Genomic DNA, 14,423 nt, shown 5'->3' with positions numbered 1-14,423 from the left:
CCCACGTATGTGGAAAACAAACTAATGCAATCTAAAATCTTTTTAAACCTGAACTTGTCTGACCCAGCGATGTAAGTCAACATCACTACCTCTCAAACTGTCAAACATGACAAGACCCAAGTGACAAGTATTGCATCATGGGACTTATATAAAGCTGCCTGGCTCGCCAAGCCCAGAGGAAAATTGTATTGCTCAGAGTTTGCCCTTTCATGAATCAGGACTTTTTTTTAACCGAAATCACAGCTTTTATCAGGAAAACTCAATATTGAGGTATTGAATCCTCTTCATATTGAAATCTCTGACTTTGATAGCAGACTTGGGAAATCTGTGCACAGTTTCTGACTTTGCTGAGATATTTTCTGAAACTCAGAGATACATGTGATATTACTGGATTTTTTTTTTCAGGAGAGGTAGAAGATCCTTAATTTACTGTATAGAAAAACCAATTTATTTAATATTGCAGAGATCTCGTGGTTTTTCTTCGCTATGGTAGGACTAAAAATGATCATAGCCAGATGATTTCACAGTGGATTTCATTTTGGACTGATATCCAGCTGCGTTTTGAGTCAACCTGTGCATCACCTTGGCAAACCTTTTGTCTCCAGTGTACCTCTCTATTTTCCATCATATTCTTTGTTTCTCTGACTGTCTGAGAAGTCTGAGAGGTCTCGAATACTTAAGTGTCAGAGTTTTTGTATTTTTGTTTTGACCATTTTTGGTTCACTTCAAAACAACTCTGTCCAATTTCTTTTCTACTGGTGCCCATAATAACGAGTTCATCAACCACTATTCTTAGGTGTAAAGGGAGTTGTGTGTGTGTGTGTGTGTGTGTATGTATGTGACTCACTTCTCCTTTATCTGAGACACTGGTGAATAAAGTAGGACGAACAAACATAAATGAGTTAGCGACTAAATCTGAGGGACCACCAAATAGACTCTCACTGAACTGTCATGCAACGCTGTGAAAGGGATTTCATATCACATGCCTTTATTCATGTGCAGTGTAATTTCTCTGTGAGGCTTCACCGGAGTGTTTTGTGTAGTGTGTAATTATAAACAGGCTATTATGTTTCTTAGCACATACATTCAGCATGTGTTATCGAGTTATTGTGTTGCTTATTATTTGATAATGAGGGAGGAATTCGATATGAAGTACAACCTAATGCAGAATTTAGAACACATAGACTAGACTTAACATATATTCTTCAAAAGTAGGTAGGAGTGTAAGTGTGTACCAAGGATGCTTGATTATGCTCCCCTGTGCTGTGATTCCTTGGTGTGTGAAAGCAGGTGTTGGGTTCCAGCCTCCACTAAGCTCTGTGCTAATCACCTAATTAAAGCAATTAAATGTCTGATAGCCATGTTTTTGACATTTGGCACACATTGAACCTCTCCAAAACTGCTGGACTGTCAGACAAGTAAAGATCAGTGCACTTTAAGTTCTCACCCGATTGGCAGTGACCTTCAGAAATCAGCTGTGATTGGCTTGATTTGCTCTGGTTGAACTGACTTTCATTGGCTGTATCCAGCTGCGACTGACTCTGATTGGTGGTGTACAGAATCATTCTACAATTTTACATCCGTGGCCCTGTCCCAAATGCCTTTGACTCAAGATTGTCCAAAGTTATTACAGATTAATATATTATATTAATTATTTTGATTAAATAAAATATTATACAACCTAAATTAATCATACAAATTATTTATTATATGTATTGAAATATTTATTTAGGGGGATTCTACTACTACTATTGAAAATAATAATTAGCAATTATTTAAATTAGATTATTAAATTAAATATGAATTAATTAATTGATATTAATTATTATGATTATATATTACCATATAATCTAAATTAATAATAAATCTTATGAATTATTAATTAATAATATTTATTAAATTCATTGTAATATTTTAAGAGGGGACTAATAATAATAATAATAATAACTGTGTGATTAATTACTGGAAAATTAATTCATTTGATTCTAAATTGTAATACAATCTAAAACCATAGTACCAATTATTGTTGTTATTATCAACAACAACAGTAATAATAATATTTAATATTATGTAGGTAACCCCTTGTGCACTTTCAGATATGCATATAAATCAGCTCTAGATAATTACTGTGACTACAGAAAAGACCAAAAATAAATAAATAAATAAAAACTCAAGATAACCCTTCCTGTTCTGACCCGCCACAGTTTCATACTGCTGCTGTCTGCATGCTGCCCTCTAGTGGTTCTGTCACAGGACTGCCATGATATTGTGTTGAGATTGAGACCACTACCTGAAATTCTATGCATTACTAATACAATAATGCACTATGCATTATTACTTTTTTGTCTTTTTATTATAACATTAACTGCATTTCTGTGGATTTGAAATGTTCCTTTTTGTGTATAAACAGTGTTTTCATACTGGACCTCAGCTTGTTCTCTCAAAGTGGGGGGTGGGGGGGGCATTCATTGGTTTGGCCACACACAAAAAAGGAGCACCCCCATTTCTAAAGACGCAAAATATATTAGTGTATGTGTGTTTTGGGTTGTGCGGGGGTGGCAGGGGCTGCACAATGTCCTTGGGGCAACGTTCACCTCCTCTCCTCAGCCAGTGCCCTGGAGAGCCCTGCTGTCAGGTCTCATAGCACAAGCAGCCCACAGAGACCAGCCCTGCCAGCATGGGAGGAGGGGGCAGTCTGGGAGCGTGGCATTCTGGGAGGTGCGGTTTTCCCTGTGTGGCCTTTTCCCTCTGTGACGCCTAAGGGGGGAGGGTGGTGGGCCTGCCATTCCTACTGCTCCATCACCCTCTCTGTGTGAAGGTCGCACACAGAAACCCTGCAGGAGAAGAAAGCAAGAGCCAAAGAGAGATGAGACAGGGACAGAAACAGAGCAGAAGAAGGCATTGCAAAAAGAGACATGAGTTTGTGTATTTTTGTGTAGCATTGATGTTGTCCCTAGTAGGAAAATGAATGTTCCTGAAAACTAGTGTGGTGCCTTGCTCCCTACACCCCGCAAAAGCAGCTGCCTTCTAAGTGAACAGCCTTCATATTGCAGGCACACTTATTATGTATTTAAATGTATCCTCAGTAAGCAGCTCAGAACACAATAAATTATTTTTGGCATGATGCTCCTTCGTTTCAGCTTCTCAGTTTGTTTAATCTCCCCCAAAATGTTTGCTTACTCCTTTCCACTCATTTCGTTGTCAGATTGCAGAGACCTACGCATTTCTTCCACGTGAGGCGGTGACCCGTTTCTTGATGAGTTGTGGAGAATGCCAGAAAAGGATGCACATCAACCCCAGCACAGCAGAGTTCAAAGGTCAGACGCCATCCTTGCAATTTCTTGTCTGAATTTGCCCATTTTAATGGTTTTGAGCGGTGCACACGAATGTACGGCTTAGTAAATTGCTTGTTTTTGTTCATTTTATCATTAATTAAAGTTTTGGGAGTGCATTGCCCTTTAGCGGTAATTAGGAAGACAAGATTTCCAAAATCTTCATTAAAGTCAGACTCTTTTTGATGAGCCACAGAGTCAAGACTAAAATTCTCCACTTCTACTGTCCCCTCGTAATTAATGCATGGATAATCCGACCCCCGCGCTTCCTACAGTAAACATCAGATTAACAAAAAAGAATGAAAAATAATGCTAAAGGAAAAACACAAGCAATCCTTCAAGACATGACACAGCAGACGCTCATGTGATGACCTTCAAATATGCCTTCTGTCTGGATATTTGCATCATTATTTAGTTCAGAGACAGTAGTGCTATTACAAGTGTAACTGCTTTATTATTGTCAGTGTTTTATGACTTATTCAGTGAGCAGTGCAGCAATAAGCACCTTTACTTCAACATGAATCAGAAGGGATTTGTAGGGATTGGGTCATTTTCCTACAGCTGAGATATTGTGCTCTATATGCTGTAAGTCAGCTATCTGCGCAGACGTGACATCGGTCTGCCACTAGTCACAGGCTGATGTGACTAATTCACACTGCCACAGATGTGTTTGATTTCTATGAACAAATATAACTGAAATGAGCTGAAGAAAAAAAAATCATTCACAAATGTGGAAGCTAATTCACATTCACTAAAAAGTTTTTGTATGCAAACAGCAATTCACATTCTCATAACTTAATTCATGTTTACAAAATATGATTTGCAAATGCAAAACTGTGCATTTGGAGAGAATGAATGTTAAACAAACTTTGAATAGTGAATTAGCTGATCATCTCCTGCCTGCAGGGGTTTTGAAGGGCTTCGTCATCCCTGCTTTCCAAAGCTGTTTATAGAATAAAAATTTGCTATTGAGCTGTTCACGCTTTATAGCGGGTGGGAACCCTGTAGAGTCAGAAGATGTGTGTCCAAACAAAAGCCTGTCTGCGTTTATTGTGTTTGATTTTAACAAAGACCCAAGGGGGTTTCAGCAGGGTCTTTTGGAGCTTTGTCTCAAGAGCGCCTTCTAGAGGACCGAACTGAGTCATGCACACTACTGAGAATAGGATTGAGTGAAACTATATTGGCTTTCAAATTAAACAGTTACTTGTAGGACAAAGGACTTGAAATGAGTCTTATGAATTAGACACAAATCTTCATTAGTAATAACCTTTTTTTTACCATTCAATTTTAGGGTTAGCAAAGTTTTTTTTTATTTTTATAAATTAATAGTTATACCTAGCTACAATGCATTAAATTGTTTAGAAGTGACAGTAAAAACGTGTAGAATGTTTTAAAATATTTCTATTTAAAATAAATAATATTCTTTTGAACAAAATGTAACAAAATGATCTTATCTCGGTTTCCACAAAAATATGTGGATAATAATTAATATTGTTTGAATGATTTTTTTAGGATGATTTGTGTATGATGACTTGAGAAAGGGCTGCTGTAAATGCACCATTGTATCACCGAAATAAATTACATATTAAAACAGAAAACAGGTATTACAAATTGTAATACTATTTTATAATTTTTCTGTTTTTAAATGCATTTTTCATCAAATAAATGAAGGTAAGCATAAGAGATGGCTTACAAAAGCATAAAAAATCTTACAGTCCTCATACTTTTGAACAGTAGTGTAATCAGTCAATCAATCAATGTGAACTCTTATTTGTTGTTTTTCACCCACAGAGAATGACAGGCCCACCTCTCTGGTCCCAGACCTCATCGATTACAACATGCCTCTCACTGCCACCTATCTAAAACAGATGAAACTACAGTGCATGAACACCAATGAGCAGGTAGGTAGAAGCCAAGCAAGTGAGTGAAAGGTACCAAACCATGGAGATGACGTGTTTTACAATCCCTAAAAAAATGTCAGTTTGGTTTTGTAATCACAAACATTGAAGTTAAAATAATTTTGTGTTGAAGTGATGTTTCCAGTCTGTGAGTTTGCTGACAGCTCCTAAACCTGACGTTTAGAGACAATATATGATGCTACATATGCCTCAGTATCTGGGCAAAGAATTTAATGTAAAAGTCACCCAGCTCAAAGGAACTGTGACAAGGCCTTATGGTGCAATGTGTAGTTGTCAAGGTAAACTCTTATAGACATGGTTGCCTCAGCAACAGTATATGTAATGCCTGGAATAGCAAGAGCTGGATGTGGCTGTGGGTCACTGTGCTATATAAATGGGGTGATGGTAAATACACAACTCCCATCCTTATGAAAGACAGTTCCTTATAGCACTGAAATACATTGGATGTAATTGTATGGCTGAAAGTAAAAAGCATGTATGTAGAATATCTTTAGAATAGCTAAAAATACACCAGGGCACATCACTGGGTCAAATGCATTTACAGCTCCATGAAAAACTGTCATGATTTTTCTTTTCAAGGACCACTTTAACTCATGTCTGCATCTCATAACACAACATAGTATAAATTACAGTGCATTTAAGAAAGCATGCTAAGGTTGCATGCAAAGCGTGAAACGTACATAGGTAAGTCTATAGGGCATTTTATAAGCATGTACCTGTGACATGCTACATTACCCTTGTCCAGCTTCACTGAATCTGACCTCAGGTTAGAGACATCAGCCGTGCTGGAGAAACAGGAAAACCTTCATAATGTGCCTAAAATTGTTTTATTTTATTTTATTTTATTTTATTTTATTTTATTTTATTATTTTAACATTAATACTAAATTTTAATTTAATATAACATGCTGTTTGGTATTTAAATGTGTTCGAATAGGCAGTTCTTATTTCTTTCTTTATGAACCAAGTCTGATAACTGCAGTAAACACTCTTACTCCTGTGGGTAGGGGGCGCCATTGTACCAATCTCTATGAAATAAAAATAATCTGTACAATTTGTTGCTTGGAGTTGGATGATTTTCCACAGCAGAAAAAGACAAAAGACATTTCTGGGAAGTTAGCCGAACAACATGTTTTATCTAGAATTGTTATATTTGCTGAAAGCTATCTGTCCTCCATATTCAAAATAAGACAAAATTTGATGTAAAATATTTGAATAAATAAAATAAGTGTATGTTAAAATGAGATGTAAAAACTGACATCACTATTATTTCTCTTCATGTCACGTGGCAACCAATCAGATATCACAGATTGAAGATAGTTTAGAGTGTGTTATTCTATTTTATTGCTTCTTTATTTTTATGTAATTCACCGAACTATAGGATGTGTTCTGGGATCAACATTCCTATCAACCAATCAGCTTTCAGGGCTAAAGTTAGGATTAGGGCTGCAGTATGGGCTCAAACAACATTCTTAACAACAAATCATTTCTCTCGGATTATTAGGTAGGTTATGGTTAGAAAAGTCTTCCCTTCTGACAGCACACCAACGGGCCGTCTGTTGTTCAGTGACTGGCTGATGCATATTGCACTTTCTCCATCTGGCATGCTCAGTTTTAATTGGCTAGATTTACACAATTTCTGGAGTGGGGGCACACAGGATTTTTTTTTTTTTTTTTTTTAGTCCTTTAAGAGACAAAGGTGCCGTGCTGATACAATGAATGCTGTAGAGGATACAGTAATCACTGGATTTGTCAAAGTATGCAAGGTTAGTTACATAAAATTTGCAAAAGATAAGATTGAGGTTTGTAACAAGTAAACTAGATATCCCCATAGAGGACAATTGTATGTTATTGTATTATTTGTTTTCAGAGCTACAGTACCATTCAAAAGTTTGTGGTTGGTAAGTTTTTTTATGTTTTTGAAAGAAGATATGATCACCAAGGCTGCATTTATTTGATCAAAAAATACAGTAAAATTTTAATATTGTGAAATGTTATTACAATTTAAAATAACTTTTCTATTTTGATTCTATTTTTAAAATGTAATTTATTCCTGTGATGCAAAGTTGAATTTTCACCAGCCATAACTCCAGTCTTTACTATCATATGAACCTTCAGAAATCATTCTGTTGTGCTGCCATGATAATTTTTCTTATTATCATTGGGTTATTTAAAGAATAGAAATTTCAAAATAACAGCATTTATTTGAGATATAATTTTTTGTAACAATGCAATTATGCCTACTTTTGATCAATTTAATGTGTCCTTGTTAAATACAAGTATTAATTGCTCATTAAAAAAAAACATACTGATCCCAAACGATTGAATGGTAGTCTTTCTCTTTCTCATTGCTCATGTTACTGATGCTCCACTTGGTACCTAATGGAGTCAGCAGCGCACACATCAGCCCTCTAAACAAACCTCAGAGGAACCAAATTTCTCACAAGACTAATCTATGAATCACATGTATCCATGTTTACAGTATGTGCATGTGTATATGTTTGCACATGTTAGTGTTTTGGTTCACAGCTGCACAGGACAGCATCAAATCACATTTATGAATGAACACCTTACATGCTCGATGAATCTGTTGTGTTAAATCAGTTCATTTGTGACCATTAGCTCCTCTGTGGGGTACCAGGATGTTTTGCATCAGACCTCTTTCCTGTTAGCAGTGCATTGCTAAAAACGGGAAGTGATCCTGTGAGTGTTTTACATGGAGAGACAATTCAGTGACAGTTTGGAGGTGAAATGATAGCGACTTTTTTTCTCTCTCACACACGTCTCCACACCTGCATTTCTCACCTTCTCTAGAGCACCACTGATGATTACATTCTTCCAGCCTGCTCTTCTCTGCAGGATACCATGGAAACAATAAACGCGGAATCAGGGACACATCCTGTAGCGTAGAGTCCGGATTTGTTTGTTTGTTTGTGTGTGTGAGGAGAGAAAGATTCTTGTTAATGTGATGCTAAATAAATTGAGCTTATTAGAAATGTACTTTTAATTGCCAGGGCAAGTTGAAGTATTTTAATAAATAAAGCTGAGAATGGAGTAGTTTAATGCCCAGGTGCTTGAGGGTCTTTCTGAGAAACAAGGAGATGAATTAAATTCAATGTTCAGGGTGTATTAGTGCAGAGGGGGATGGTTGGATAGTGAAAAGAGGGGTTTGTTTGTGCTAAAAATGAGGAAGTGGCACACACAGGTGGGGGTGGATGCTAGTCTTTAACACAGCGGCTACAAGATTAGCATTGGTATTGTGAGGGTTTGATCTGAGCAGATGGGTGACACAGGGTGTATTATGGGTTTTTCTGGACAAGTTGGGGAGGGGAGGCGATGAAGAAAACGTTGATGCTAACTTTACCAGAAGCACTAAAAGCTGCTGCAAATCATGGTGAACTTTCTCACAGCTTCATTGTCATGACAACAGCGGAGGTAGAGAGGTGTGTTCACGCCTATAGCGTAGGTGAAGGCAAGGGTCACGACGTGATTTGCTATGCCTTCAGTCTGCTAAACATGGAAAGCGCTTATTCTGACATACACACTGTGTCAGCATGCATAAATAATGGAATTATATTTAAAAGAAATTTATGCTGAAAAAATATTTGGTCTTTGATGATAATTAGTTTTGATTAGAATATACTGATGAGAAATATTTGCATGAGCAATGCAGTAACAATATTATTAGAAGAAAATAAAACATCCAGGAAGGACTTAAACTGTAAGAGCTGAATACTTTTTCCTTAGCTTTCAGAATTTGAACTTGAAGTAAGTAGCTTGGGAGTCAGAATACGGTGTGCTCTAACAGCGTGTTATAATAAAATTAGTTTATAAAAAACAGCCAGTACTTCAATATATTCTTATTATGCAGTTTTCACATGAAATTTTATATTAATAAATACCACAGCCTGTTATAGTTTGACATACTTTGTGCTTTCTGTATATTATTGTTAAAAGAAATACATTTTATATTTAGTTTTATTTGATTTTTAGCTTTTTTATTTTTAAGCTTTATTTGAATTACCAAAAATGTTTTAATAGTTTGTAGTTTTAGTTAACACCAGCAAATAAACACTGCTGTGAAACCATAAATACATTATGTGGATTTTCACACAGTTCTAAACTCTAAAGACAAAAATGTACTTGCGGTGAACTGTTTGTACTACAAGTTGCCCTGTAATTCCCGACCACTGTGTAATTCCTGAAGAAAACAATACATCTCTTATGCTCTTCTCATGCTTTGTGTGCATCTTTTGGGTTTTGGTTCCAACAAGGGTTAAAAATAGCTCCCTTCATAGTCACTCATTATTTAAGAGTCTCCTCCTTCTGTCCCTTTCCACCCCCATCCCAGAATGTGGAGTTTCCTCAAGAAAGGACACACTGGGATGATAATGGACTTATGTAAAAAAAGAAAACAGTTTGTAAAGTAAGGTGTTGCTTAATTTACATCATACATATAACAGCATGAATAAACCGAACAGGAAGTGCAGAAAAGAGAATGTTTATTTTGACTCAGGTTTGAGGACTCTGGCTGTCTAGAAGCTGTGGAGGAGATGTGGGAGAATCTAGTGATGTCTAGGCGATAGTGGGGTGGGTGAGTTTCATTTTGTGCACAGAATATCCTGAGCTCTCTGACTTCCTCCTCTCCCCCCCACCCCCTTCTCTCTCACACACACATACAGGATGAGAGTTCGGTAAGCAGTGAGGATTTGGACATGGCTGAGCCCGCGTGGGTCTCTACTGAGCGTGCTCCAGCCGCAGAGCCCAGCAGCCCCACCGCCCCGTACACAGAGAGGATGCCTACACCCCCACAGCCCAGCATTAAAGAGGAAGAAGGTATGATGTCTCTCTCTCTCTTTCTCACTCACACTGTGTTTACGTAGCTGTAAATTTCATTGAAATTTACGGATGTTTGTCAGCATTTATCAGTGAAGACACTGTGCTGGTGAGAGTCTGATAAGTGTCTTGTAAAGCTGATGTTGAAGAGGTGCCTGAAGGCCCATTATAGCCCTTTTCCCGGCACTCCAGCCTCTCTCGCTCTCTTCCATTACGCTCTGGACAGATGCCGGTTAAATGGATGTCTGGGGTATGCGGAGCCATGCCAACACAGCCTTATTTTTTCATTTTGGTCTGTATGTGAAAATCTTTAGTATGAAGTTCTATAATGTATGCTGTTCTCAATTGTCTGGGCTTCTGTGATAGATAGATAGATAGATAGATAGATAGATAGATAGATAGATAGATAGATAGATAGGTAGATGATAGATAGATAGATAGATAGATAGATAGACAACACATTATACACAGTATATATATTAGAATATATACAAATAATTAAACATTATAGACAAAGTACATATTATGTGACAAATTTAAGGACATTATACTTAATCTGAATCATATCTATATATCTTCTCTATCATCTGTGTTATTGTTTATGTAAGCAAAATTCTACAAATTCTAATCGATATCTATAGATAATATAAAAATCGTCATGAATAATATAATAATCTTTAAAGCAGAATTTATGGCATAATATTTGGCCAAGGCTCATATTTGCAGATGAGGGTAAACAACTGCAAGGCTTCAGGGTTGTTGACCCTGCCCCCTATTTTGAATTGAACACACTTCCTTCTTTTCACCAGCACTCACTCCCTCTGTCTTGTCTATAATTCAGCTGAGTGCAGGGGGCTGGGACGGTGTATGAATGGGGCAGGAGAGAAGAATATGAGGGTAGGGGGAGGGGGACGTGGAAATGTTTTTTAAAATGGCTGCTGGGATAGTCAAGGGTCTTATTGGGTTGTAGAGAGGGAGGAAGCAGCCTGGGTCGCTTCTTTGTGGGCTAATCCTGGGCTAATCTTGCTCTGAGGGGGCTGCAGGGAACAGCTCGGCCACACACACTGACGCGTGTCTGCTTACTCCATCATAAGGAGAGAGAAAGTGACTAAAGGGCTGTGCACATGCTCAGTGCACCTTACCCTTGACGGACAGCTTTAGAGGCCCCTTTGGGAATTATCCTAAAGAGGGATGATAGTATTTTAGGAATGGCAGTCAGAGCTGTGATCATAAAGGTTACCCCTCTACTTGACATTGTAAGCTTGTCTGGTTTTAGCATGTTTGACTTATCGCAGTCTCAGAATCAAAGTAGAAATACTGTTTGTGATTGCACTTATAAAATTTTTTAACAAAAAACAAAAAATGAATGAATATCCTTAAAACATTAAACATATATATTATATAATTGAATTGAATTTAAATTATAATATGTAAAATGACTGAATCAACCTGACATTAGGTTACATCAACATTAGGTACAGCAATAAAAGTCTTTTTAAGGTTGAATCAGTTAGAAATAGCTGGGGTCAGTAAGTTGTTGTTTTGAAAGAAATTACTACTTATTCAGCAAGGATGGATCAAATTGATCAAAAGACACAGTAGATAGGCTACATATAAAATGCTGTTTTGAACTTTCCTTGCATCAAATTATCCTGAAATAACATCATGGTTTCCACAAAAATATTAAGTAGCACAAGCATTTTAGTTGTGTTAATTGTATTTTTTTTAAAGAACCAAATCTGAATATAATGATCAAATGATTTCTGAAGGATCATGTGACAATGAAGTAATGAAAACAAATACTGGAGTAATGGTTGCTGAAAAATCAGCTTTGCATCACTAAATTCTTAAAATATGCTGAAAAATCAGCTTTGCCATCACTATATTTTTTTTATTTTTTTTTTTTTATTATTTTTTTTATTATTGTTGTTGTTAGTAGTAGTATTTTACACCTGGTTTTACTGTATTGTAATAATAAATGAAGTCTTGGTGAGCATAAGAGACTACTTTCAGAAACATTTAAAAAAAAATATTACAGAGCCCAAAGTATTTTTTTGTACTTATAAATATTAATAAAACACACTTTTAACAGGTATACACATTTAAAATCTGTAGGTTACTCTTCCTGAAACAGAGACCAAAAATACTGCCAATTTATCCTTTACTACACAGATTTTTGTCCAATCAGATACTTACTAGTTCATCCAGGTCCTTTTTTTCTTCAACTGTTAAAGAATACTGGAATACTGTGAATTCAGACATACAATTTTCACATACTGTTCTTCACCTACTATATAGTAGGAAAGGGTGACTGCAGCCTATAATGAGGGCCAGTGATATGTCCCTTCCAAACTTATTGTTTCAATAGGAAATATCAACAGGTAAAAAAATACCCTTGAGAACACTATTTAGGTGGAGCAAACACATCCAGACCTTCTGGGACTGGTTTAGATATAGGTTTTATTCTTGTCGTTATCATGCGTGTTTTCCCAAAGGCACACTTTTGTAGGCTACCAGTACTACCCTTGATTACTCAAATCTTCTTTGTAAGTTTAATAGCTGCAGTGTCTAGTGTGGTTGTTATGGGATGTGTTTATGATCCGCTGCCTGTGTTTTGCAAAATAATGAGGCTTTTCCCCCATCCTGTACTTTATATAAATGTGACCATGCACTAATGGATCCCTCCCTTGACTCACAGCAGACTAGTGTGCTGTTTAGAGCCACACAGGGCAAGAGGATGATGATTTAACCCACACCCCATCATCAGAGAGGAGACGTCATTTTCGTTGTGTATGTCATTAGTTCCTGACATACTGTATTCTTCATTTAGACCAATCTCTTTTTCCATGCAGTGAGCTGCAATGTCTCATTGGATAGCTAATAAATAGCCTAAAATATGACTAATTTAAAATGAGTACATTATTGAAAGTAATTTTAAAGGACATATAGAAATAGTTCCTTTAAGAAAGTGAATGTTTCTACTTTTTACAATGTCAGTTTAGTAATCAAAATTGCATAAAATATGTTTTTAGAGAATATATGTTGAATTAAATGTATTTTTATTTATTAATATTTGAATTATATATTTTTTCCTGATTTAAGCATCTTCTATATATATATATATATATATATATATATATATATATCTGTTGTTTTTTTTCAGTGGCGTAAGAAAACTGATGTTATTATTAAAACCTTATTATTGTTTCTAAAGTAAATTAACCTTTTTTTGGAATGTTTATTCTACTGTTCAAAAGTTAATGGTGAATAAGATTTTTAATAAATTAATACAGTACTTCTATTCAGGATGCAAAGTGACAGTAAAGACTTTATAATGTTACAAAAGATTTAAATAAATGCTTTTCTTCTGACAAAAGATAACAGTTTTCACAAAGATATGCAGAACATGATATTTTTGAAAAATAAATGCAGCCTTGGTGAGCATAAACGAGTTGGTTCATAAACATTACAAATCTTACCAACCCCAAACCACTGAACAGTAGTGTACATATTTTTACTGGAAACAAGAGAATAAAATTGCATAACATCTCAGTTTTTTATATACAGTAGATACTCTACAGGGGTTTAGCATGTCACATCTGTCCTCATACTCAACCTACTCTCTCTTTGAACTGCTACAGAGCACTGACCACCAGAACAGCCAGGCACAAGAACAGTTTTTTCCCGCAGGCTATATTCAGCCTGAACAATTAAACTTTCATAATTTATTACATTCGTCCCATCACAGACTGACATATTGTATACACAGACATCCACAAAATTTGTTAAGCACTTGTAAACTGCACGACTTTCATAAATAAACATATCTGCCACCAATTATACTCTTGTCCACATTTTATTTAATACATTTATTTAAACAATATTTTTTTTCCCTTTACTTCTATTTCTGTATATAGTACAATATTTAATTTTTTTTTATCTTTAGTCTTAGTGTTAGTGCAGGATTTGCCATCCCTGCTTGGTCTATCCTATGTATGTCTGCACTATGTCTATACTTTCCTCTGCACTGGAAGCTCCTGTCGTCAAGTCAAATTCCTTATGCGTGTAAACACACTCGGTAATAAAGCTCTTCTGATTCTGATTCTAAAAGGGTGGACAAAAAGGGTTCTTTCTTTTTCATCTTTCGCTTCTTCACTGTAAGCTCTGTTTTTCCGAATACTTCCTCCTGTCCAGTCAGACACTCTGGCAGAACCCCACACCCATCTCATCCCCCTCACCCCAGCCGTCTCTCTCTTCACCTCTGCTTCCTTCCACTGCTTTGACAGTTGACCCCAATGTTCACACAAACACCTTCACACAGCACACTCTCCTTCCTC

General features: G+C 36.3%; 1 protein-coding gene across 1 annotated transcript in view; it reads left to right on the top strand.

The window, feature by feature from the left end:
* LOC109095277 (nucleolar protein 4-like) overlaps positions 1-14,423 on the top strand; it is a 42,512-nt gene that overhangs the window by 20,730 nt on the left and 7,359 nt on the right. The window contains 3 exon segments of the mRNA XM_042729668.1: positions 3,206-3,317; positions 5,124-5,233; positions 9,933-10,086. Coding sequence (XP_042585602.1) covers positions 3,206-3,317; positions 5,124-5,233; positions 9,933-10,086 — 376 coding nt within the window.

Source organism: Cyprinus carpio, chromosome B8, assembly GCF_018340385.1.
Source record: "Cyprinus carpio isolate SPL01 chromosome B8, ASM1834038v1, whole genome shotgun sequence".
In the NCBI taxonomy this organism is placed as follows: domain Eukaryota; kingdom Metazoa; phylum Chordata; class Actinopteri; order Cypriniformes; family Cyprinidae; genus Cyprinus; species Cyprinus carpio.
Note: the sequence above shows the minus strand (reverse complement) of the source record. Positions and strands in the feature narration are given on the sequence as shown.